At 44.9% G+C, this 25,139-nt stretch overlaps 3 protein-coding genes across 11 annotated transcripts in view; 2 read left to right on the top strand and 1 right to left on the bottom strand.

Moving 5' to 3' along the window:
* Positions 1 to 811: 811 nt before the first annotated feature.
* tomm34 (translocase of outer mitochondrial membrane 34) lies at positions 812 to 7,948 on the top strand. 3 transcript variants are annotated; one of them, XM_086085628.1, is made up of 8 exons: positions 812 to 1,140; positions 1,627 to 1,784; positions 2,207 to 2,306; positions 3,402 to 3,554; positions 5,063 to 5,362; positions 5,427 to 5,553; positions 5,974 to 6,103; positions 6,134 to 7,948. In XM_086085628.1, the coding sequence occupies exons 2-8, from the start codon at positions 1,652 to 1,654 to the stop codon at positions 6,238 to 6,240; spliced, it is 1,050 nt and encodes a 349-aa protein (XP_085941754.1). In that variant the 5' UTR covers positions 812 to 1,140; positions 1,627 to 1,651; the 3' UTR covers positions 6,241 to 7,948. The 3 variants fall into 3 exon arrangements, with proteins under 3 accessions (XP_085941754.1, XP_085941753.1, XP_085941752.1); XM_086085627.1 differs by having other exon boundaries at positions 1,642 to 1,784; positions 5,974 to 7,948; XM_086085626.1 differs by having other exon boundaries at positions 814 to 1,140; positions 5,974 to 7,948.
* On the bottom strand, positions 7,916 to 12,806 carry LOC147168956 (14-3-3 protein beta/alpha-1-like). Its single transcript, XM_086085630.1, has 7 exons — positions 12,640 to 12,806; positions 10,164 to 10,323; positions 9,913 to 10,053; positions 9,063 to 9,186; positions 8,736 to 8,899; positions 8,569 to 8,664; positions 7,916 to 8,410 (listed from the first exon to the last, which is right to left on the bottom strand). Exons 2-7 carry the CDS (start codon positions 10,314 to 10,316, stop codon positions 8,354 to 8,356), a joined length of 735 nt encoding a protein of 244 aa, XP_085941756.1. The 5' UTR covers positions 10,317 to 10,323; positions 12,640 to 12,806; the 3' UTR covers positions 7,916 to 8,353.
* Positions 12,666 to 25,139, top strand: part of fer1l4 (fer-1 like family member 4) — a 32,357-nt gene continuing 19,883 nt past the window's right edge. For 5 of the 7 annotated variants that reach the window (XR_015096016.1, XM_086085609.1, XM_086085607.1 and 2 more), the window contains exons 1-21: positions 12,666 to 12,889; positions 14,094 to 14,345; positions 15,332 to 15,387; positions 15,800 to 15,888; positions 16,644 to 16,743; positions 16,815 to 16,909; positions 17,911 to 17,955; positions 18,053 to 18,232; positions 18,418 to 18,478; positions 19,155 to 19,286; positions 19,440 to 19,502; positions 19,572 to 19,656; positions 19,723 to 19,888; positions 21,635 to 21,815; positions 21,889 to 22,075; positions 22,155 to 22,234; positions 22,346 to 22,468; positions 22,538 to 22,607; positions 23,225 to 23,319; positions 23,458 to 23,566; positions 23,647 to 23,854. Coding sequence is in view for 6 of the 7 variants with exons in the window: in XM_086085609.1 (XP_085941735.1) it covers positions 14,267 to 14,345; positions 15,332 to 15,387; positions 15,800 to 15,888; positions 16,644 to 16,743; positions 16,815 to 16,909; positions 17,911 to 17,955; positions 18,053 to 18,232; positions 18,418 to 18,478; positions 19,155 to 19,286; positions 19,440 to 19,502; positions 19,572 to 19,656; positions 19,723 to 19,888; positions 21,635 to 21,815; positions 21,889 to 22,075; positions 22,155 to 22,234; positions 22,346 to 22,468; positions 22,538 to 22,607; positions 23,225 to 23,319; positions 23,458 to 23,566; positions 23,647 to 23,854 (2,204 nt within the window). In the remaining variant the exon portion in view is untranslated. Of the gene's footprint in view, positions 12,890 to 14,093; positions 14,346 to 15,331; positions 15,388 to 15,799; positions 15,889 to 16,643; positions 16,744 to 16,814; positions 16,910 to 17,910; positions 17,956 to 18,052; positions 18,233 to 18,417; positions 18,479 to 19,154; positions 19,287 to 19,439; positions 19,503 to 19,571; positions 19,657 to 19,722; positions 19,889 to 21,634; positions 21,816 to 21,888; positions 22,076 to 22,154; positions 22,235 to 22,345; positions 22,608 to 23,224; positions 23,320 to 23,457; positions 23,567 to 23,646; positions 23,855 to 25,139 lie in introns of all 7 variants that reach the window. The other 2 variants (XM_086085608.1, XM_086085606.1) reach the window with 2 other exon arrangements.

Here is a 25,139-nt window from a genome sequence, read left to right as displayed (position 1 = left end):
CCAGGTCGCCCGTGACTATCGTCTTCTGTCAAGGCACGATCTGTGACACGCATGCGCAAAATATCGGCCATTTTGAAACGCTAACTACGGCAACTACATAGGTCAAAACGCGTTCACACACGCAAAATGTAACAGACATTGCGAAAGGTACAGGACAGGTGCAAGTTTTTTTATTTTAATCAAAGAAGTATTGTACCCAAGAATATCTTGTACGAATAAAAAATTGTTTTTCACACATACTGTAATAATATTTTGCTGTGAGAGTGGGTACGGTATATTTTTATTGTCTTTAGAACAATGTGTGGCCATTATCATAGTGTAACACATTGTTTGCAAATGTGTATTTTTTTTATTTACTTGCAATTGACTTATATTTGTTTTGTGAATGATTACTTTTGGTTTTGTATTTATTTTAGTTTTACATGCTGAAGTGTTTTGTGTACTGCGCATGACATGAGCGCAGAGAGAGGAGAGAGAGAGATTCGAGAAGAGAGTTAAATAAGAGAAACGTGCTTGAATCCTGTCCTGCCGTGTCTGGTTAATTTAGCAGGAAGACGCCAGAAAACATCAACTCGAAACTATTTGTAGCCCGCCTTTTACCCCGCCTCGACAACAACATCTTGACAATAGCTAAGGGGTTGAAACTAGGTGCGGGGTGGGGGTCATTTAAAACACACACACCGCAGACCTACTGTAAAGTATAACAATGCAGACTCACTGGAATATTTAATGGGGTCAAAAGTAATATGTTCATCTTTAAAAAAATATTTTGTTTTAGTGTTGTTGCCGTAGTTAGCGAGCCAAGATGGCCGATCTTCCGCGCATGCGCGTCACAGATCGTGCAGGGGACACAGATAGCGCCTTGACATCGTCATTCTCCCCCACTAACAAGTGAGCACAGCCGGCCGGAAAGTTACCGACAGACACGCCGCCCACATTCACCGCATTTAGCACTACAGCATTACAGTACTAGCTTCAGCACCACAACAAGACTGGCAAACCGAAGGAGAAAAAAAGAAAAACGGACCTTTGGAGGAATGACTAGTGTCGCTTGCGTCAGCGAGTTAAGGACATTTTAAAACGTTAGACGCCGCCCGCCGATTTTTCTCGCTGAATCCGCCATTGATCGCCCGAAAGCCGGTAAGCGATACGAGCCTCTCTCCCAAACATCCCCAACACACCGCTGTTAGCTTCCGTTTTAGCTGACTAGCTTATCATCCGGAAGTGTGCCGGTTAGCTTAGCTTCCAGCGTCCGTTTACATGGCGTAATTAGCTTAGCTTCAGTGAGAAAACGCCGGTATTAGCTAACATGACACAATTACTCAATTTGAAGTCAAATGTCGTCTTCTTTTATTGACATTCTCGGTAATAAAAAGTGCAACTACTCGGTCTAATAAAAGAGACGGGTTTTTACTCATCAGTATGTTCTAATAAATAACGAGTTTGCTCATTGTTACGTCGGCCCTATTTCTTTTCACCTAAACCCAAAATAAAGGACCTTGGATGGCAATATCAATATTCGAGTATATATTTTTTTGCGTTGATAAGGTTACAATCATTATAAGTGTGTTGTTATGTTGTAGCTTGTAACAACTGTCCCAAGTTGCCATGTATGCTGAGTTTCAGATTCTCCGAAAACAGGAGCGCAAGAATGAGTTCGAAAACGAAAGCGAAGACTGCATGGGCCGAGCTGAAGCAAACCGGTAATGAGTGCTTCAAGGCGGGCCAGTACGGAGAAGCCACCCGCTTGTACAGCCTGGCCATCGGCGAGCTACACAAGTCCAGTAAGTCTACTTCCATATCTACTGCCTTACTTAGCAAAAGTGCAATTAACCAAAGCAACGCCCTCGTACATTTAATGAAAATACTTGCCATTGCCTAATTGAGGGGCATTTTGGCTTCTTTCACAATACTTACAGAATTCATACGTAGCATTCTTGCTACAGTACTTACTTACTACTTGCCTTTTTGTGTACCTACCTAGGTTACTGGATTGGATGGATGGACTGTTATTATTATTTTTTAAATATATATAGCGCATTTATCTACACCTTATGGTGCCCAAAGCCATTTACAATTAAATCCTCACATTCACCCATTCACACACACACTCATACACCAGTGATGTTGTACCTATCTACCCGATCTGGTTGACCTAGTAGCTACAAACTTAGATCCCGATGTGTGTTCACGTTTGTGCTTGCAGATCCAAAGAACGTGGAGGATTTGAGTGTGTTGCACTCCAACCGCGCCGCCAGCTACCTCAAAGAAGGGAACTGTGCAGAATGTTTCAAGGACTGCAACATGTGAGTATATTACAGTTGGAGTCCAAGTCAGGCCATGATTAGATTAGATTGGATTTCCGCTCCTTAAAAGTGACATATTTTAATATTTTATGATAAAGGTGTAATTGGCTATTTTAATAGGTTAAACCACGAATACACCACAAATTATGATCAACTAACCTAACCCTTAAATGCTTACAATCGTCTTCAAATGTTGCCCTTTAAGCCCCCCCCCCCCCCCCCCCCCCGCCACCCCCCAGCTATACACCTAGTAGTAATTTAATAGTGCATGGTGTGTCAGGCATCTCTGCCACATCTTCCTGACCAGAACTTATTTTTCGTGCTGCTATTATGAGAAACTGGGGTTCTGAGCTTGCACGCAAAGTTGACATAAAAGAGAAGTGCCTTTGAGATCTGAAACCTCGTCACCTCCACCGGCAACTTGGCGTACGTACCCTTTGCCTACTTAAACAAGCAGCTTGAATACTTCCAAGGATTATTCTCAAGCCCAACTGGCACCAGACGAAGCAGTTAGCCGACATAACACGGCCGGCTATTGACAGCGGCTATTTGCTAAGCTAAAGGCTATAGCTGGTTCGAGACGTGCTAACAAGCCAACCTGCGACGCGTCTCTTGACAACAAGTGAGCTGGAAGCCAAGAGAACATCTCGGCTGTTTTTCACGCAAACGCGGACGGCGAACATGTGCAACGACAGTGGCGGAGACGTAACTGCTCGACGGGCATTGAGGTGTCTAAGGTAACGTGCGGATGATCTTTTCTTTCCTGCACGCTGTGTAACTTCTACCTGCGTACTGTAAGCTAACAGTAGCTTACTGTTTGAACGTGCGTCTTATATAAACAGATGTCACAATTTAACATTTTAAACCTTTTGTTACATAAGAACTGTTCTCTCAAAGTATACATACTGTAAAGAGTATTTTGTCAGAAAGAACAATCTTTTAATTTTTTTTACATTTTGATTCGCCATTATGAAGCTAGCTACCTAGCAGCCCACCCGCCTACTTCCTAGTTAGCTCCCCAGTTGCTTACCTTTCTTTGTATTTGAGCATTAGGCGAGTGAGACGACAAACGCTTCGCCCTCCCTTCTCTGCCAGATCTTTGGAGTTGGTCCCGTTCAACGTGAAGTCTTTGCTGCGCCGGGCCGCCGCCACAGAGGCTCAGGAGCGTTACCGCCAGGCCTACGTGGACTACAAGACCGCACTGCAGCTGGACGCACACTTGGTGGCGGCGCACGACGGCGCAAACAGGTACGCGCTACATACGCGACGTATACAGATGCATGCATACGAGCGATAGGCAGACACCAGCTGATGCTGCGATGGACGAGCCACACGGCAACGTGGTTTGTTTGGAAAGCTGGAAATGTAGTCTAGCTTTTTTTTTTTTTTACGGATGTTTTTCAATTTTTGTTTATTTTGTGTTTTTGTTCACTTTAATAACCTTTCAACTGAACTGCGTTTTTTTCCCCCCCGCTATCCAACTAGCCTTCCAACTACCACCCTACCTACCTGTGAGGGGTGTGTCAAAAATCAATTCTTATAAGAATCGCGATTTTCATTTAGTACGTTTCCAAATTGATTTTTAAATGTCCCAAAATAGATTTATTTTTTTGCTGTCTTGCCCTTGTTTGTGTGTGCCTTTTATAAACGAAGTGCGCATTACGTTTGCGCATGCGTGAAAAGCACGTAAAAAAAAAAAAAAAACCTTGCTGCCAAACAAAGTCGTCAATTGAATGGCGGCAAATACAGTGCTGCAAGGGTTTGCGTAACTATACACACCTTAAAGCTTGCAAGCAGCCTTAAGTGGCAAAACGACAGGTGCACTTGGTGCCATTTTTTTTACTGTCCTAATAAAGTTTATCGGCAAAAAAACACATCATTGCAAAGCTGGAGAAGACGGAAGTGTACGCTTGTAAATCTCCGTTCGCTCTATCCGAATTTCCAGACAGAAAAGAAAGATCCTAATGGACGTATAAGAGGTTAAAATAGATTTTTTTTTAAAGCACATTTATTTTGTCAATATCCTGAAAGCGAGAGAACAGACGGAAGCATCACGAAGCCTGCTAGCGGACGGACGTGTAACCAAACTCATGGAGTGACGGTCATTGAAGAATCTGCTTCTAGCCCCAATTAACCCCTTCAGTGAAGAAAAGCTCGTCCCCGTCCCTTGATCGCATCCCGGTGTTGTGTCCTCGGTCCAACTCCCGCTAAAGTGCACACATTCAGTCAGTCAAATAATAAGCACTTAAATAGGCTTGACTGTCGTGTTGCGGCAGAGGGCAGTCAGCAACGACGTTATTCATGTTTGAAATAGATTTGATAAAAAACATGAACTTTCCAACGGTTGAAATGGTCCAAATCAGCGCTTTTCCCGTTAGACTTCATAGGTTTTCAATGACAAGTTGGTAGCAGGCTACCAGCCGGCCTACCCATAATGCACCGCGCTGCCGAGATGCGCACTTCGCTTATTGGGAGCGCTGTTCATGTTGTACACAATTTGGCCACTTAGGGGCAGTGTGGTTCTGATACACTGTTAAGTTGTTGCCACATTAGAGAGTAGAAGGAAAAAGTCACCATCGAGTTGTTCCAATAAAAGTTGTTTTGTTTTTTTTTGCATTTTTTTGCGTTTTGTATGAATAGCTAAAAGTGCTGCGAGTAATTAGCGTTAGCGAGTCAGCTCTGAATCCAATCGTGAGACAGTCACAGTTTCCTTCCCCGACTCCTTGTGAACTCGCCTATCTACTTTTCCTTTTTAGGATGACAAAAGCGTTGATGGAGGTCGACGGTCCCAAATGGCGAGAGAAGCTCCCTACCATCCCCGTGGTGCCCCTGGCGGTCCGAGAGAAGCTCAGCCGAGGCCCCCCTAGCGCGCCGCCGCAATACAACGGCGTGGCACAGAACCACACTCCGCCCGCCGAGGAGGATGTGCAGCGAGCCAAGTTGCTCAAGGAGGAAGGAAATGCGCTGGTCAAGACAGGCTTGCACGACCAGGCTGCCGAAAAGTACACGCAGAGCATCCTCCACCACGCCAAAGAGGCCGCCACCTTCACCAACCGGTAGGCAAACAAGATGGCTGCGTTAGCTTAGCTTCAATGCTAACCTTTGTGCGCGTGTGGTCAGGGCTTTGTGCTACCTGGCGCTGAAGCGCTACCGCGATGCAGTCGGCGACTGCGGCGCAGCGCTCGCCATGGACGGCGCCAACGTCAAGGCGCTCTACCGGCGGGCGCAGGCGTACAAGGAGCTCAAGGTGACTGCCTGCCGGCTTACTGACGTGCTTATTTGCTGTCTCGTGAACCATGAACCAAATTCTGCCGCATTTGCCCCGTAAATGCAGATTGGGTTTCATTCCGTCCGGTTAGCATCGATGGAGACAACGATATGTTACAATGTGAACAACATCACAAACTTCATTACAAAAGGACAGTCAGATGTTCTGCCTGTCATTCGTATTTAGTTGTAAGGACCAAAAACATTGTTTTTAATCTTTATATAAAACAAAAAACAAGTTATTGGGGGAAAAAAGTACTTACACTATTAACCTGTCTAGTTACCAAGCACCTTGCATACTGTGACCTTCCTTTGTTCTTAGCTAGCCGCTTGCTTACTTAACAACATTCGTTTTGTTTATCGAAGCGAACTTGGCAATTTCCATGTTTCTTTTCTTCAGGACATGAAAAGTTGCATCCAAGACCTGAACAAGCTCCTGGAAGTTGAGCCAAACAATACGGCTGCCATCAAGCTGCTACAGGAAGTGCAGCAGCAGCAGCAGCTGCTACAGGAAGTGCAGCAGCAGCAGCAGCTGCTACAGGAAGTGCAGCAGCAGCAGCTACAGGAAGTGCAGCAGCAGCAACAACAGCAACAACAACAACAACGGCAACAACAGCAACGGCCTCCACAAGAGAAGAAGAAGAGGAACAGGACCAGGAAGAAGTGACCACCGGACACGTTTTTGTTCAGGAACACGGCTGAAGGCAAAAGTGGGTGGAGTTAGGTCCACAAAGGCAACCAATCACAACGCAGTCGGCCCGCCAACGTCGCCACCCATCTTTTTGATAAAGTGCCTGAAACAACCATCTTCATTTTCGAGCTTTTTCATTGGTGGTCATTGATGTGCTCATCTGCTTTTCTTTGGTTTCTTCATCCGTTGGCGTCTTTTGAGTTCCATTAAACTCGTCTTTGACGTCTTGATTGGCTTCTGCCATCAACTTGTCGGAGCTGGTTCATTCGTGTCATTTGAACCATTCATCAAGATGCTTTCCTCTTTTTGATCTTTATTTACCTTGATATCTTTCTCACGGTAGCCTTTCATTTGTCGAATCTTCAGTTGCACTCATTTGGTCTTCTTTTGCAAATGTCATCACGTCTTGGCTTGTCTTTTTTTCATGCCTTTTGTCCTCATCTCGTTTCTGTGACACCCGCGCTCTCTCAAATTTTGTTGCCCCAAAATTACAAAGCAGCCTTCTGATTGGCCCATAGAAGCGACGTTGGCCATCCCGAGAAACCTTTTCATTTTGGATCACGATTGTGTAAACGGGGGAAAAAAAGTTCACATTTGAGATAAAACTTTTTATTGGACCGTCAACGTTCTTGTACATTTGTGGGTTTTTGTTAACATGTAAAAGACAAAATCATCCGGGACCACCGCAATCATCATCAGGGTGTTTTGTGGTTTTATTCAAGCAAAGTCAAAATGGTCACAAGCACGTTCGCGCGAAGCAATAAAACCATCATACAAGCAAACTTGTTTCTTGATTTGAAAAGTGGTTAAAACTAAAAAGCTTTGCTTTTATGTTGTCAGTGAATTAAAAGTTGTGTCCCCCGCAAAGCAAAAAAATAGGAGAATGTCCACAATCATTAAATAAATAGAAGCAGTTGCTCCAGAAAGCAAACGCCATCTTGTCCACAGGGGTTAAGATGCAACTTTCATAAAATGGTGGCTCGCTTGCGTCTCTGGTTGCTATGGAAACAAGTCCAAATTCGACACCGGAGCACTTTTTTGGGTGACACAAATCAACCAACTTAGACGTGGTCCTGCTCGCTTGCCGTCATGTTTTCCTTATTTTGTGCTAAAAGGGATTTAAATCATTTTGACGTGTGCCTTTCCAAATCATGTCCAATCAACAAAATGGACTCCAGTGGAGCTTTAGAAGGTGCTCAAGAGCGAATGAGAGTTAATTTGACAAAAATTTGTTTTAAAGGGTCTTTTTCATGTCATGGGGCGTTCTATGTAGAATCCTGAGGTAAACAAAACATTTTGAATAAAGCTGTAATATGACAAAATATTGGAAAAGTAAAACAGATTTCTGGACATATGGTGACCAAACGTCAGACCATTTTCTTACATCCTGTTTAGGCGTCCGGGGTTTTTAGAAATTCAAGAAAATGTCCGGTTGGCTTTGCGTGACTAATAAGAGGTGAAGTACAACGTGTAACTGAGACCACAATTTCAAGGCCGGGGCAAGTGTTGTCGTGTTTTTTTTTAGGGGGGGAAAATACGATTATGGTCACTAGTCGTACAAGTCAGCTGGCAAAAGCTAATGTTAATTGTGTGTTAGCCGGCTAATGCTAACCACGTATTTCACGGACTGAGAGGAAAGGAGTCGTGAGCATTGTTGTTGAAAATAAACACACAGTTTAATAACCTTTTTTGTCTTCTTGTTTGTTTGGATTAAAGTGGAATAAAAGCAGCCAGTGGGCGGGACTAACAAGCCAACAGGAAGTTAAGAGGAGGGAGAAGGAGGAAGTAGGAAGAAAATGGTGATAGATTTAAAAGAAAGAGAAAAAAAAAACCTCCTAGTGAGACAGGACGGACCAGAAGGTTCTAAAGGAGCTTTTGGAGTGCCAGGTTCAGCTGGGGGAGGGAGGGGCGAGCGGGGGTGGGAGGGGCGAGCGGGGGTGGGAGGGGCGAGCGGGGGGGCATGCTGCTGCTTCTTATGCAGAAGACGAAGAAGAAGGAATGAACGTTTGTGTGCATGAAGACAGGAAGAAGAGCGGCGGTGGGATGGCGAAGGTGTCGGGTTGGTCGGAGGGTGTCGGGGTGCGTTGTACTAGTTCTCGCCCTCGCCGGCCTCCACCTCGTCACCCTGATTTTCGGATGTCCACAGCTGACGAGGAGACACAAGAAATGCACAGATTTCAATCTTGAATATTTTTGACTCCATACTAACTTTTACACTTTATGTACTCTACTGTCTTTTAGTGACGTTTCATTCTCCATTTGATCACTTTAGGAGATCAAAAATCAAACAATGTGTTGACTCACAGTCAGGTTGTCCCTTAGTAGCTGCATGATCAGCGTGCTGTCTTTGTACGATTCCTCGTTCAAGCTGTCGAGCTCGGCGATGGCCTCATCGAAAGCCTGCCGGGAAGGAAGCGCTCAGAGCCCGAGAGTGGCGGCGGCGGCGGCGGCGATTGTTGCGGTTGTTGTACCTGCTTGGCCAGAGAACAGGCCTGTTCCGGTGAGTTGAGGATCTCGTAGTAGAAGACGGAGAAGTTGAGAGCCAGGCCCAGTCGGATGGGATGTGTGGACTGCATGTCCGTCTTACTGATGTCAAACGCGTCCTGGTACGCCTGCTGGGAGCTTTCCACCGTTGCTACAAATAAGACGGAAGCCATCTTACGGCAGCACATCACGTGACTACAAGTCGCCATCTCGCGACCGCCTCAAGTCGCGACCGTAGCAGAAGACGCCGTCCTATGACCCGCCCCCCCCGTCCCGCATCTTACGAGCATCTCGGCGACAAAGCTCAAGCTCACCCTTCTTGGAGTCGCCGGACGCCACCTCCGACAAGTATCTGTAGTAGTCTCCTTTCATTTTGAGGTAGAACACTTTGCTCTCTGCTGTCTTGGCGTTGACGATGAGGAAACTGTCCAGAAGATTCTGAAAGGAGACAAGCGTCGTCGCAACGGGACCTTCAAAGTATTCGGTAAGCAAGGATACTCGTTTTTGACTCTCAAAAACTAAACAAACAAACTACAATATAGCAACAAAAAAAAAATGTATTTTCTTCCGGCATTGTCAATTGAATACAGTACATGAGCCTTTGCAGTCCAGATGACATCACAACTCGGCAACAATCGTGGCCGCCCGTGGCTGAATGGATTCGCGGCTAAAATGTGATGCTAGCTAACAATTCGCCTTTTTTTGCGTCATGTATGAAAAATATTCTGTACCCATTTTGGATCGGAGAATAGTTGTTTGTAGTGTTTATTTTATCCGCCATTTTTAAATGTAGTCTCATTTTAAAATGTTTGCCCAGTTTCACGCTTGTCAGATTTGAACAGTCAACCCCACTTATTATCATATTGTTTATTAATGAGGGTTTTAGTCTAGTCTAAGTCCGGTGAAAAATGTGTGTTGACAAAATTATTTGTGTTTAGTTTTTGTAGATGAAATTAACACTAGTTGTTTATACAAAAAAAAAAAAAAAAATTGTTACTACACAATACATCCTTTCCAATACAATTGAGCTTTTCCTTTTATGCATTTACATGAAAACTGCTTAAAAAAAATTAAATACATAAAAGGTTGTAAAATCCTGAAACTTGACAACAAAGTCTGTTATGTTGAGTGCACTGTAGCGTATTGCGACACAACGAGACGTACCAACACGTCGTTGCAGATCTCTTGGAGCTCGGCCTCGATCTTGACGCGGTAGTCGCGAGCCATCTGCTGCTTCTTCTCGTTGCCCTCCGTCTTCTGCTCGATGCTGGAGATGACGCGCCAGGACGAGCGGCGAGCTCCCACCTGCCGGCGAGACGACAAGAACGCCGCAAAAAAAAACAAAAAAAAAGTCAAGTCGGCGCAGCGAGCGCGAGGAGGAGGAGCAGCCGGCCCCGACGCGACCCGGGTCGTACCACGTTCTTGTAGGCCACGGACAGCAGGTTGCGCTCCTCGTTGGTCAGGTCCTTGTTCTGCTCCGTCACCTGCTTCATGGCGGCCGCCATGTCGTCGTAGCGCTCGGCCTGCTCGGCCAGCTTGGCTTTCTGCACCAGGTCGGTCCTGTCCATCTCGCGACTGCGGACCACAAGGCGCGCGTCACCACTTGGACGTTCGTGAAAAGCCCGTCCGTCCCGGCGTCTCGCTACAAAATCCCTTTTTTTGCGGCCCGTGTCAAATTGGGGAGGCGGCTGCCTTCACCTCATTTCGGACCGCCGCTGGCTCCAAAGCTCTGACATCATGAAAAGTGGGTCACGCTAGCGGTTACAAGTCATTTTTAGACGTCAAACTTTAGAGCAGGTCTCACCAACCTTTTGCAACTGAGATACTACTTGGGGATATTAAGCAAGTCCATGCAAATTCTAATACTCGATGGCTGGCAGCAGCTTTATTCCTTCTAACGTAGCAGAACATTTAGATCTCAAATTGCACGCTTGTATTAAGTAAAGAAAGTTGACGTCATGCTTTTGACATCAAGGCTAAGCGGGGTCATTACAACAAGAGTGAATCCTCGAGGGGTGACTCATGCTTCACTTGGGTTGGGGGTGGGGGGGGGGGCTACCAACAGGAAGTACCGCTGTTGTTGTCTTGTGTCACATGACGCGGTGAAATAGAGACGCTCAAACATGGCACGTGAACGCACCGTTCGCTAAATCCGTCCCGTGAATGCAGCAACATTCATAATATGCAGAATATGAACGCGTCGGACTCGATGGCAAACGGTGCAAAAATTTGCCAATTGCTCGACAATTTCATCAAATTCTCAGCAATGCTTTTGATAATTAACTGCTCAACATTGTTCAAATTCTCCACATCCTCAGAATTTCAGCCCCTTAAACAGTACTGTAAATATTGTGCACCAATTTCTGTCCATCGTGGAAGCAGACTGATTGTGTCCAATTAAAATGACAAAACATCTGCTTTTACTTTGGAAAACAACCATCAACACTTGTGATGGTTTTCTGACATCTCGGACCAAACCAGTAACTGAATCAATCCGTTTATGTAGTTTCACTTCCGGCCACTAGGTCTTTGTACACATCATACGAGAGTATTTGTATGTGAATATTTCTACTACGACCATTTCCATCACGCCATGAATAAGGCATCCATGAATCTATATGCAGCTGTGATTTAGCTATCAACCTGCTTCAAGCCATCAACCCATTTTATGCATCTATAATGTGACCATCCATTATCCGTGGCCATCTATCTTCCGTCATCCAAGCATCTCATCTTACATTTTGGTTTATGGTGCGAATCATATGGCGGCGATTTCAACCCTCGACCGCTTTTAGTCATTATTCGACATCATTTTCTACCCATTAGAAGAGCCTACCATTGATTTAAATAGATCCATCGTTCAAAAACGATCTAGCTGCGATTTCACTTATCCCCACCCCCTCCCCCCCTCCTCCGGCATTAGCCAGCGCGCTAGCACGCAAGCTAGCACGCTACAGTTGCACTGTGAAGGGTGAGGAGCCCATTTGCGACTTCATTCCAGGCGAGGGTGTCACAAAAGAGGCTTCAATCGTCGCCCGAGGGCGTCAAATTGTCGTGGGGGCGGCGAGCGTTGCCGCAGGCTGCGACTTTCTTTGCGCGGCCTGCTAACAGTTCCGCCCTCGTCGCCCTCGTCGTCGCACTCCCTTGTGGAATTTTAAGATGGAGGCTAGCCTTAGCACGCTAGCTGAACGCCGAGCCACTCAGAACGGCCACCTTTAATCCAGCACGTCGGCGGCACACACGCCGGCTGCGGGTGTCGAAATATGTCATTTGGCCGAAAACACGGTTCAATCAAGCCGAATCAAATCAGCGAGTATAACCGGGGAGGAAAGGGAAGGGGGAGCTGAGTGGGGGGTGGACTCCCGGGAAAGGAGGGTGTGTTAACCCACGCCATGGCGGAGCAGCGCGGCTACGCGAGCATCGAGCGCTCGGGTGAGTGGGTGGCTGCTGATCGGACGGACTCCGCCACCCCGAGCGAGCCTGTCGGTTGTTCCTCCCCCCCCCCCCCCCCACCAATGCGCGCAGCCCGGAGATGCTAAGCTAAAACGTCGCCGCGATCGACGGGCCAGCGCGGCCAAGCTGTCAAAAAACGGCCCGAATCATCGGAGACTCCCGCCCCGCACGATGTCGAGCGAAAAGCGCCCCGTCGGACGCGACGCTGGGTGGAGGAGGTCGGAGAGAGGTGGGAGTCGTTACGTCGCGGTACGGGGACGCTGCTGGGTTATTTGTCCGCTCGCAGCACCCGCGGATCTCGGCCTAAATTCTCGCACCCAGCCCCAAACCACAATGGGCACCTTCCGCCGCGGAGGAGGCGAAAGCGGCGGCCGCGACCCCCCGCAAAGCATGAAGCTTGGCGGCGGCGCGTGAGGAGGAATAATGGCGTCAACTCACGTTTGTCAGGTAGGCGAGTTCCCGATTTTCTGCTGTGACCGATTAGGCTTTATCGTGCCGTCCTCCTCTCGCTTGCTCAGGGGATTCAGGGCAGTACCACTTCCGCCTGCGCTGACACTTCCGCTTCCTCTAAGCCCCACCCCTCCCCCCGCTAGTATCCAGGGCGACGGCACTGAGGGGTTTCCAAGCATCCCGGCAGGGGCTTTGACGTCAGAGCTGCCATGGCAACTGCCGACGACTCCACCATGACGTAATTGTTTAGTCATTATTTATTTGTATCCGTTTATTCAAATCTAGTTCTTTTTTCATCGATTTATTCAAGATATCGCAAATTCATTTGTATAGATCTAAAAAAACAAGCAAACTACCAGGCCAATTTTATTTAATTACTACGTGTACTATAATAATAATATTGTCCTGTGTTTTTGTTGTGGTATTATTATTATTATTTTCATAGTTAGGTAGAACTTTTTTCTTTCAAAATTCTGTCTTTTTCTCAAATATCTTTTTTTCCCCTTCGAAAAAACAGGCAACTTCCTCAGGAAATTATGAATTTATATTATTCTCTTGGCGAACAAAAACAAAACAAAAAAAACGCCTTTTTTTCCTGTAAAATTGCACTTTTTTTTCTGGGGATAAAAAATATATATTTTCCCTCAAAGTAATTACATAATTTTTTAGTTTTTTTACAGTTTTGTTTATCAAACAAATTAGTTACATTTTGATAGGACTATGACAACCTGAAATAAATACACAGTTCCTTACAACAACATTAAAAGCAACTTTTTTTGGGGGGGGGGGGTATATCAACATTGTCATCTAAGATGGGAGCTGTTTATTCTGGATAAACATGACTACTCTCGAAAGAGCTCCAACTTTTTCTCTTTCTTTTGAAAAAAATGAGCCCAAACACTTTTTGTTCTTGAATTTTTATTTATTTTTTAGTTTTTTTACAGTTTTGTTTATCAAACAAATTAGTTACATTTTGATAGGACTATGACAACCTACAATAAATACACAGTTCCTTACAACAACATTAAAAGCAACTTTTTTTTGGGGGGGGGGGGTGTATCAACATTGTCATCTAAGATGGGAGCTGTTTATTCTGGATAAACATGACTACTCTCAAAAGAGCTCCAACTTTTTCTCTTTCTTTTGAAAAAAATGAGCCCAAACACTTTTTGTTCTTGAAAAAAAAAATGTTTTCACATCACATCATACATGTTAGAGTATGACTTTTCTTTCTTTAGTTGCTTGATTGAAATTCGATTTTGTACAATTATAGCTTCATCGACTTTGCATTACCGCATTTCCCAAGAAGAACAAATCCATTTTCTAATTGAAAAAAAAAAAGAAGGTAATAACTTGAAAGTTGAGCAGAATCACAGAAGGGATTGTGCTCCACTTTGGAGGTTCGTGTCATGTTTGTAGTGGCGCTCGCTGTGTGTGCGTAGCCAAAGGAGGAAACGAGTCAAGCCAGTCGAGTATCTTTACCTGGTCAAACATGACATTGGACGGGACCAACCCTAACCGACACGCACACACCAAACGGTGGCGTGTTGTGCGCTGATGTTGACACCTGGAGACATGCAGACGAGAACGAGCGTCTTCCTTTCGCTCCTTCGCCATGTCCATCAACGTCAACGTCAGGAAGGTCTCCAACCTGCCGGGAGGATCCCAGCGCAGAGTGGAGCTCTCCTTCAGAGGTTAGTGGCCTGCTTGGAGAAAAAAAAAATCTTAAAAAAACAAAACAAAACACTTTATTGTAGGGGTGCCAAAATGAGTGCAACAATTTTGAATTAATTTAATAAAGTTCATTTAACGCCTCCATTTTTTTTTTAGGCGTAATTAATGACCGCCCCTGACTTGGAAAGTCTGTACTGGGGGAATTCCAGTCGCAACACAGCAGACACGTCCACGTCAAAATTGAGCAGAAATAAATGTCATAATAATGCATATATTTGGGGAGACTGCGGTCAAGTTGTATTTTATAATTTTATAAATGGGCAGAGTTTCACAAGCTACGATGAGATAGCTTTTAATATGAAAAGAAATATGCACTGAGCTGTCACCAATGTTTTACAAATGCAATAATGCCATCTAGTGTCAGAAAAATGACCTCAACACAAATCAATATCACACTCGTTTTTTACAGTACAGAACATCTTTTTAGTTTTAACTTAATTTTGTGATTTATTATGAAATTACTGTATCAATGACTAAAAGATGCAGCCATATTTCTACTTTAGTTAAAAAAAAAAAAATTTGAAAATATTTTATTGTACATTTAGAACAGATATAAAATGTGCGATTAATTGTGAGTTAATTATTGAATCGCCTGACACCCCTACTTTATTGTTGTAAGATTTAGTCTTGGTTTTCATGCATTACACTTTTTCTCGGTTTGTGAGAATGTATCTTGGGGAAAAAACGACATTTTAATTTGATTTAAAATTATGACTCATTCTGGAAAAAGTCTTTATTGTATGATAACAACAGTTTTGTTTGTTTTTTTAATACAACTTTTTCATCCAAAAATGTATTCGTTGAAATACATGGCTTTGGGGGACAACAAAACAATGACATAAAAAAAAATATATATATTCTTTTTTTCTGGCAATACTGCAGCTTTATTATTATAGTGCAATTTTTGATGCTGTCATGGTAACAGGTTTTGTTGTTCATCCACCAGGATTCACTCAGAAGACGCGAGTGGTGCAGAGTGACGCCGTGGCCGTCTTCAACGAGGTCAGTCAATCACAACGCCGGCCACTGATGATGTCATGTGTGTCACAGTTATTTGTTGGCTTCTGATTGAACCCGTTTCAACTGATAACAACGTACCTCCTTGCAACCCAAACGCACACACGTACAAGCGCGCATGCACGCACGCGCACACAAACACTCCTTAAACACACACACACGCCTCAAGTTTATGTTCTTCGACTGCTCCCGGCCTAAGGTGGGCGTGCCATGCAGCCCCTTTCACGCAATTGATCCGGATCCAGAATGGATCCGAACTGGATCTGCCTTTAACGCAGAACAGGGACACGGAACGCAATCACTTCTCCCGCTCTGTCGTGTTGAAAGCGGATCCTTGTCATAGTTTGACCTCCAGGCGTGACCTTGCGTGTGTGTGTGTGTGCGTGTGTGTGTGTAGTCTTTCCGCTGGCCTCACTACGGGAAAGTCATCCGCCATGAAGTGTTGACCATCAGTGTTTACAACTTTAGTAAAGTCTTCTCCAACAGGTAACACACACACACACACACACACACACAGATCACGTGAGACAAAATAATATCATTAACTGGTTAGTAACTTTGTAAGTTTGTTGTTCATTTAGTTTGTCAGTTGCTTCATTGTTTAGTTGTTAGCTAGTTGGTTGACGAGCTGGTTTATTAGTCTGTTTGTTCATTGATTAGATGTTGGTTGGTGCTTGTTTCTTTCTATCTATTATTTGCTTAGTTAGTTAGTTATTTTATTTGTCGGTTTGTAGTTAGTTGGTTAATCAGTCAGCCACTTTGTTTATTCAGCAGTTAGTTTGTTGATTAATTTGCTTAATTTGTCTATTAGCCAGTTAGTTAGTTGTTAGTTGTTACTTAGCAACTTGGTTAGTTAGTTACTTAGTTAGATATATGTTTTGTCGGTTCATAGTTATTTGATTAATCAGTTAGTCGGTTTGCTTATTCAGCAGTTAGTTTGCCGAGTCCTTAGTTGAGCCACTGGTTTGCTGATTCATTGTTAGTTAGTCAAGTCAATGCTTGGTTAATCAGTTTGCTGATTCAGTAGCTTGTTAGTAGTCGTCGTCATTGAGTCACTGACTGGTTAGTGCTAAATAGTTAAATGAGACACTGGCTGGTCCGTTTATTTGTTATTGATACATTGCTAGTTTTTCAGATAGTCGGTTAGTTAGTCGGTTGATTCAATAATTAGTTATGTAACAAAGCACACGGGTCTCACTATGCGTGTGTTTGTGGGCGTGTGCGCGTGTGTTCACGTGCAGACTGCTCGGCAAGCTGGTTGTGGGCCTCCACCACATGGTGACGTCAGGGAGGCTGTTGCTACGGGAACCACTGACCGATGGCAACCATCTCCTGACTGACGTGAGCGTGCGTCTGTGAGTACGCGTGCATGTGTGCAGGCGCGTGCGGTAATCATGTTGTCTGTCGAGCAGATCTACGTGGAGTTGGACGTGCGCTACAATCCAGTGGAGGGCGCGGCTGGAGGATGGGAGGGGCAGGACTTCATCAGAGTGGACGACGGAGATGAGTAAGAAGTAAACCCCGAAAAATAAGAAAGAAGGCAGAAAGGCTCTGGTTGGAAAGACAAGTGTGAGGTCGTTTGTTGCTAGGCAGAATTCAAGCTCCTGCATGTCCAATTTTCCTGCTGGGTCCGAGCCCCACTAATGGAAAGTTAAGTCATCGATCATCTTTAGACAAGTGACACTTTTCCTATCGGCACGTTAACATGTTTGTTTCCTCCCAAGTTTAGTGAGTTACTTCGTTTCACTTTCTTTTCCGTCTATTGAGGCACTCAAAAAAGTGCCTCACACTGAGTTCGCATTCACTTGCTGACGGCGCATCAGCAGCGACTTTCTTGCTTTTCTTTCTTTTTTCATCAATTGTTAATTCCTTCATCCATCAGCTAATTAGTTGTTCAGTTATTTTGAGTTTATTAGCTGTTTAGTTTCTTTGCTATTTGTTTCGTTAGTTGGTCAGTGGGTCATTCTTTAGTTAGTTAGCTGGCTGCTGCTAGTCACTCAGTCAGTCAGTTCCTTTTTTAGGGAGTTGTTTGTTAGTCATTACCATTTCATGCTTCTTTTTTAAAATGTTTTTTTTAGTTTTATCATTTATTTTGTTATGTGTTTATTTAGTCAGTCAGTCAGATAGTTAATTAGTTTTAGTTGTGTTTATTTGTTTGAGTTGGTTGTTTCATTTGTTGTTTACATTTTTAGTTCATTCTTTTTAGCTTAGTTAGCCTGTTGTTTCGTTTGTGTCTTTGTTGTTTAATTCGTTTTTTTGATGGATTTAGTTTGTAAGCAAGTTTGTTGCTTCTTTCTTTCTTTATTTATTTAGTTAATTATTTATTCAGTTCTATCGTTCGTTAATCAAGCTTGTTCTTTTTGTTGGTTGTTTAGTTTGTTAGTCCATTTTGAGTTACTGTTTTTGTAAGTTGTTTAATTTGATAGTCAGTTGGTTAGTTAGTCAGTTAGCTAGTCAGTCAGTTAGTTCATTTTCAACCTGTGTGTTTTTAAAATCTGTGTCGCTCAGGTCATCGCTGAGCTTCAGGAACGAAGCTTTTGAAGATGACGAGAGGTGAGAGTGACTTCACATGGCGCTCGTCGCGCGACCGCTCGCGCGTCGTACGGCCACGCGGACAAAAACAATCTTGTCTCTCCGATTCCCGAGCAAGCCCTCAGACGTTGAGTCGCCCGGAGAGGGAGCTGGAGAGGGAGGCTCGACATCTGGGACGCGGCCTCCTCCGCGCCCAAGGCGACCACGACGACGAGGATGACTACGACGACGACGACGAAGACGAAGACGACCTGCTGGACATGGAGGCGTCCGACATCGTCTCCACTCCTTTGATGAGGTCGGCTACACTGTTCTCATTTAGTAGTCGTGTGTTTGACTTCTTTTTTTTTTAAATGGATGCCGCTTCTGTCATCTCGTGGAAGGGATTCAAATTGTTTGTCTGTCACTATACATCACTGGCATAGATAGATGAGTAAAGATGCATTATCTGTTGTGAAGAAGCATGCGTGTGCGTGTGTGTAGTCGTTCCAGGCCGCTGTCCAGGCGTGTCGCCGCAGCCACACCCAAAGTTCAAAGTTTCCAGGTAAGAATGCAGCAAACGACAACAAAACGACAAAAGACAACACTTTTCGCAGATCCAGGTTTGAACGTTTGAATGAGTTCGATCTGAACGGGTCTCTATAAAGACTCGGTTCCCGTCGTCACGTTGAAGAGTCGTTCGAAAGACTCGATTCGTTCATGAAGGTCACGTCACTGGAAATGCTCCCACAAAAGCGGAGCGCTTATGTGAAAATACGGAAAATCGAAAGCGTGAATGGGACGGCGGGTAACGACTCTCGTGTAGCCCGATGTAGCGGAGTAGTGTTACTTCTTCACGCATCTACTCGAGTAAAAGTAAAAAGTATTGTGTGGTAAAACTACTCTTAGAAGTACATTTTTGCAAAACGTTACTCAAGTAAATGTAACCGAGTAAATGAGTGAGTTAGTTATGGTTTGTTGATTCATTGTTTGCGTGAAACTTCCTGTATGAATTATTGTGTTTTTCTCGACAATCGATGAGAGCCAAAAGAAGACCTGCTTGACGGGCTTGTACTTTTGAGAGGTCAAGTGACTTTTGACAAAGTGTTTGTAATTGAGTAATATGAATTGAGTGCCTATACAGTTAGGACTTCAAAAAAAAAAGATCCTGCTCGGACTGTTCTTGGAAAGAGGTTGAGGACATTTGTGGGCGGGGTCTGTGTCTGATTGGGTGAGGGCAGGTGAACGTCAACATCCTGGAAGCTCAGAAACTGGCGGGCGTCAACATCAACCCGGCCGTCTTCATCCGAGTGGGAGAGCAGAAGAAGCACACGGCCGCGCAAAAGTCCACCAATTGCCCCTTTTACAATGAAGTGCGCAAAGGCAGACGCGCACCACAACACGCAATCAAACACATGTTGGCGCAAAACAACTCAGCGGTGGAATAATAAAAGAAAAACACATTTAGTAGAAGCCGTTAAAACCCGTTGTGATGCAATCAAACCCAACAAACAATTTTTTTGCAGAACTTCCAGTTTGAGTTTCACGAGACTCCAGATGTTCTCTTCGACAAAGTTATCGAGATCAAGGTCAGTTTGGCCTTCATCGCTGGCAGGTTTCCATGGCGACGGGACACCTAAAGTCTCCCACCTTTGCAGGTGTGCCACCGCCGTACGCTGGCCTTCTTCATGAGCCACGTGGGAACCTTCAAGATCGACATCGCCACCGTCTTCCGCCAGCCAGGTATCATCAAACCAAACCACGGCGGCGCCCCCTACGGCCCCGGATGACCTCCGCGCTCGTTTGCAGAGCACCGCTTCTACCAGAAGTGGGCCCCGCTCACCGACCCGGCCGACACCCGATCGGGGGCCAAGGGCTTCGTGAAGGCTACGCTCACCGTGCTGATGAAGGGCGAGGCTCTCAACGCCCCCGGCCTGCCGCCCGCCACGTCCAACTCCAACGAGGACATCGACAAGTTGGTTCATGCGCTTGTTTTCTGAATATTTTCAGGGGTAAATTCAACACCTGACGGGAACTGGACCTCTGCTAGACATGTCCATCACGAGTACAGCCGTCAAAAATGTCTCAAGAAGTCATGCTTGAAAAGTCACAGGAAGTCAGCCATTTTGGATCGAAGCGGACATTTTAGGTCCATTTCCTTCCAAATGAGCTGGTTTTATGGAGAAACATGACATTTGGTAAACCCCCAGAAAATTCTCAAGGAGCCATTTTAGAAAAATGACAGCAAGAAGTCTGCCCCTTCTACTCAATGTGGCCATTTTAGATTCATTTTGTTTTTTCAGTACAACCACAATGTTTTGACAATTAAGCCCCGAAGCCAGCTTTATTTTGCTCCATGAAATTTACTACACGTCTATCGTGAGTAGACCCACAAAAAATATCCCACAACGTCTCAAGAAGTGCCCGCTATTTTGGTTTGAAGCAGCCATTTTATGCTCTTTTTTGGACATGTCCAGTTCCTTCAAAGACAAACAGAATTTTTAAAAAATTCAGTCCCCGAAGCCAGTTGACCTTCCCCTGTAATGTTATTGTGATTGCATTTCAATTTACGCATTGACCCGACACCCGAGCAACAATGCCGCCTTCCTCTAGGTGGAGCCACTGCGGTGTTGCACTTTTTTTTTCCAAAGACATGTTCAAATTCCAATTAAGATTTTCAGATGAGAGTGGTAAAAAAACAAAACTACGGGAGAGGAGGCCGCGCACTGCGCTTCCCCGTTGCCATGGTGACTCGACAAATCAGGGCTCCATTGATGTGGACTTTTTAGTGTAGCGGCAACGGCAGGTGAAGCAACTCTGCGTTGATATAACCTCAAATCAGCCGTCCTGGAACCGAAAACGCAGCGTTTCCGCTCTCAGGGCATGTCAACTGTTCAGGGTTAGTCTCGGAGTGAAATGGACCCCTTTTCTTTCAAAAGGGCCATTCGAGGCCAAAAATAAATAAATAAATAAAATCTGGACCCGCAAAAACTTTGACCATTACGACAAAGGAAACAATGTTACTGTTAGTTTAACACACTGAGGGCCCAAGAGCTTTCATTTTTCATGCTACGTTCTTTTTCTCTTTTGGTCATTTTCTGCTTTTCCTCTTCTTTTCTTGGACATGTTATGGCTATTTTTTTAACATCCTTTTCCTGCGTTTTTGGTCAATTTTGTGTAGATTTAATGGTAATTTTCGGGATTTTTATTTATTTTTTGGACATTTTATGGTTACTTTTTAAACATTTTCTATCCTGCCTTTTCTCAAATCAATTTATTTCTATTTTTTGGCAATTTTGTGAACATTTTATGGTAATTTCTTCTTTTGTTTTTGGAATTTTTGTTTTTGTTTTCTTAACTGCCTTTTTCATACAATTGACTTACATTTTTGGCAATTTCATGGACATTTTCTGGTTATTTTCTAACTTTTTGGCCATTTTTAGGTTGTTTTTTTTAAACCTGTTTCATCTGTCTCTCTTTTTCTGACATCTTAAAAATTCTGACATGAGTTCATTTAAAGGATATCTTATCTAAAAAATAGTAATAATAATAATAATTTCTGCTTTTGTTGTTATTGTGAGGAGCCACAGGAGAGGTACTAAAGGGCCACATATGGCTCCAGAGCCGCAGGTTGCAGACCTCTGCTATAGATGGAGGGAGTGTGCTAAAACCTCGGTGGAGTTTTTCTTTTGAGCGTTTGAATGGAATGTGTTCCCGACAGAAACCTGATGCTTCCTCGCGGGATGCCTTCCGAGCGCCCCTGGGCTCGATTTCGGGTTCGGGTCTACAAGGCAGAGGGCCTGCCCACCATGGATGCGGGCCTGATGGGCAAAATGTCCAAAGTCACAGACCGAAGGGTCTTCATCGATCCTTACGTCCAAGTCACCTTTGCTGGACAGCAGGTACGCTCGTCCCCGATTGGCCATTCCGGTCCACGACCTGGGTCGGCTTGAAAGTGGACCGGTCCCTCTTCAGGGGGAGACGTCTGTCGCTAGCGCTAGCAGCTGCCCGGTTTGGAATGAGGAGATCTCCTTCATCGAGCAGTTTCCTCCTCTGGCCCAGCGGATCAGAGTCCAGGTCCTTGATGACGCCAAGATGGGGGACATCGCTCTGGCAACGCACTTCCTGGACCTGCGGCAGATTTCAGACCCCACGAGGAATGGTACAACCCGAAAACTGCTCTCTTGCCATCCCTGCGCTCCTTAAAAAGTCCTCAACCGCGTGGGCGTGTCTGTCCACAGGTTTTAACCCCACTTTTGGACCGTGCTGGGTCAATCTGTACGGTTCTCCTCGAAACTCCACCCTTGGAGACGTCCACCAGGTCATTGCTTGACCTTGTCTTCGTGTTGCTCTTGGCTCCAAAATTCCTGAGAACAGCCTCAAGCAGATTGAAGCTAATCCAGACTGCCGTCGGGTTGGTTGTCTTCTCCAGGATTTGAACCAGGGCCTCGGAGAGGGAATCTTCTACCGGGGTCGAATCCTCCTGGCGCTGTCTGTGGAGATCTACTCCTCGCCGTCCGCCGTCGCCACAGACGGCTCGTCCCCGCTGGCCACGGTACTCGAAGACCATCTTCTGGATTGCTCCGTCTGCTCTGACTCTCGCTCTTGTGTGATTCTGTTGAAGGTGAAAGGAACGCTGGGCAGGTTGGGACTGCGGAAAAAACGAGGCAGCAACAAGGAGAAGCGGAAGGAAGGTGAGGACGTCAACGTCAAAGAAGTTGTTGGACGTCAACTCTGAAGCTGATTTGATAAGACGTAGAACACATACAAACATGGAACCATTACGTCACTGAGAAGGTTGGGATTGATTGATTTGGTTATTGGGAAAAAAAAGAGTTCTTGTGACATCAGTTTGTTTGTTTTTTTAACAAAAAAATGAACAACTTTATTCTTATAAGGAGATGTTTTATACCCCCCCCAAAAAAAATATTCCTGTGATGTTGAAAATTTTTCTTGTAAAATTATTATTTTTCTCTTTAAAAAAAAGGAACTAAAAATGGGACTTTTATTCTCAAAAAAATCGGAATTTGTAATATTCAGACATAATCTTAACTCATTAAAACCCAAAACATATCAATATGTTTTTTAATACTTTGTCCTTCACTCCCAAAAACGTATTTGTACGTTTTTTAAAGTGTTTTTTTTTTTTTATGCTAGAGCATACAAGAAGGCTTTGATAAAGCTTCTGGCCTAATGAGGTCGCGGTTTTCTTAGCTGATTATTGTTTGCTTATCTGGGTTCTGATTGGTTAGAAGCAAGATCCTTCAAAGTGACCAATCGCACTCAAAATTGTTGCATTTGTTTCACGCAGCTTCCAGCCGCTTGGGAGACGAGTCCGGGGAGGCAGGAGTGGAGGTGCCAGAGGCGGTGACCGTGGACGTGGAGGAGATTCACCCACTGCCTGAGGTCAGTACCGGCAAAAAAACAACAACAACAACTCGCGTCCATCTTCAATCTGTCAAAAGAAATACATTCTCATGTAAACAAACCTGAAAGGGGACTGAGGACAGAGCTCTGAGGAACACCATTTTTTTTCCCCTGTAGGGTTTCCTTGGCGAGAGAGAAGACTTTCTGCTCTTTGCGTCTTTGTTTGAGGTCACCATGTTGGATCCGTCTGTCGGCACCAGGCCCTTGACCTTTGAACTTTCCATAGGTAAGAGCGAGAAGAACACCTGTATAATGACAGAACAAACCGGAATAGCGGAAATTGTCAATTGTGGCGTTCGGGGGCAGGAAATCGCGGTAAGGCAGTAAAAGCCGGGAGATCCAGGACGAACCAAAACCGGGAGGAGGTGCGACGAAGCCGGGAGGATGCCAGCGAGGAGGCGCAAGGACTCCTGGAGTCAGAGGAGGAGCTGGACAGGGAGGCGGCGCTGAGTCCAGAACCCGAGTGCAGATCCGTGTCGAAGCCCATGAGACCGCAGCCCACCGAGTACGACAGGTAAGGACTCACTTGTCAAATCTCTGGGGATCGTTAGCAAAATTGTACATTCATCGTGTTTTTTAACATTATATGATCATCCATATCTCACCTATAGTATGAGCCAGTAATTTTCCTACATATCTTCATAAAATTGTACTGTGGGAAAAGCATTTTGTCAGATTGTCTACTTCTCCGCTTTGATTATTTTTTTTTTATATAATGCATTGGCTTTTTCATGTAAATATTCATATTTAAAATGTGTAATCATATTTATGTTCAAATTGAAGTACATGGGTTCAGCCTCAATGTTTTCAAATTTTTTTATTTGTAATTCTCAAGTTAATTCTTATTCAAGCAGACAAGTCAACAATTTGCACTTGACATTGTATCTCGAGGTCACTTTTCATGAAGATACGATACGATACGATATGATATACTTTTATTTTCCCTGTGGGGAACTTTTTCCTGGACTCCGTCCAGCTGCAGTTACAGTAAAGAAAAAAAAAAACAACAGAATAGAAAGAGATAAAATGAAAGTTGTGGAGCCATGTCTCCGTGAACACCATGGCGCAGGCGTCCCGGGGCTCGCGGCAGGCTGAGGTGAGGCTCCTCAGCTCATCCAGCTTGCTCTCCAAGGACGGCAGCGCTGGTCTGCATCCTCTCCTCCGGAGTCTTTGGCGTGCCCCTAACCCTAACCCTAACCCTAACCCTAACCCTAACCCTAACCCTAACCCTAACCCTAACCCTAACCCTAACCCTAACCCTAACCCTAACCCTAACCCTAACCCTAACCCTAACCCTAACCCTAACCCTAACCCTAACCCTAACCCTAACCCTAACCCTAACCCTAACCCTAACCCTAACCCTAACCCTAACCCTAACCCTAACCCTAACCCTAACCCTAACCCTAACCCTAACCCTAACCCTAACCCTAACCCTAACCCTAACCCTAACCCTAACCCTAACCCTAACCCTAACCCTAACCCTAACCCTAACCCTAACCCTAACCCTAACCCTAACCCTAACCCTAACCCTAACCCTAACCCTAACCCTAACCCTAACCCTAACCCTAACCCTAACCCTAACCCTAACCCTAACCCTAACCCTAACCCTAACCCTAACCCTAACCCTAACCCTAACCCTAACCCTAACCCTAACCCTAACCCTAACCCTAACCCTAACCCTAACCCTAACCCTAACCCTAACCCTAACCCTAACCCTAACCCTAACCCTAACCCTAACCCTAACCCTAACCCTAACCCTAACCCTAACCCTAACCCTAACCCTAACCCTAACCCTAACC

Source organism: Leptonotus elevatus, chromosome 9, assembly GCF_054856555.1.
Source record: "Leptonotus elevatus isolate MCC_2025b chromosome 9, RoL_Lele_1.0, whole genome shotgun sequence".
Lineage (NCBI taxonomy): Eukaryota > Metazoa > Chordata > Actinopteri > Syngnathiformes > Syngnathidae > Leptonotus > Leptonotus elevatus.
The sequence above is the reverse complement of the archived record's forward strand: the minus strand, read 5'-3'. Positions and strand labels throughout refer to the sequence as shown.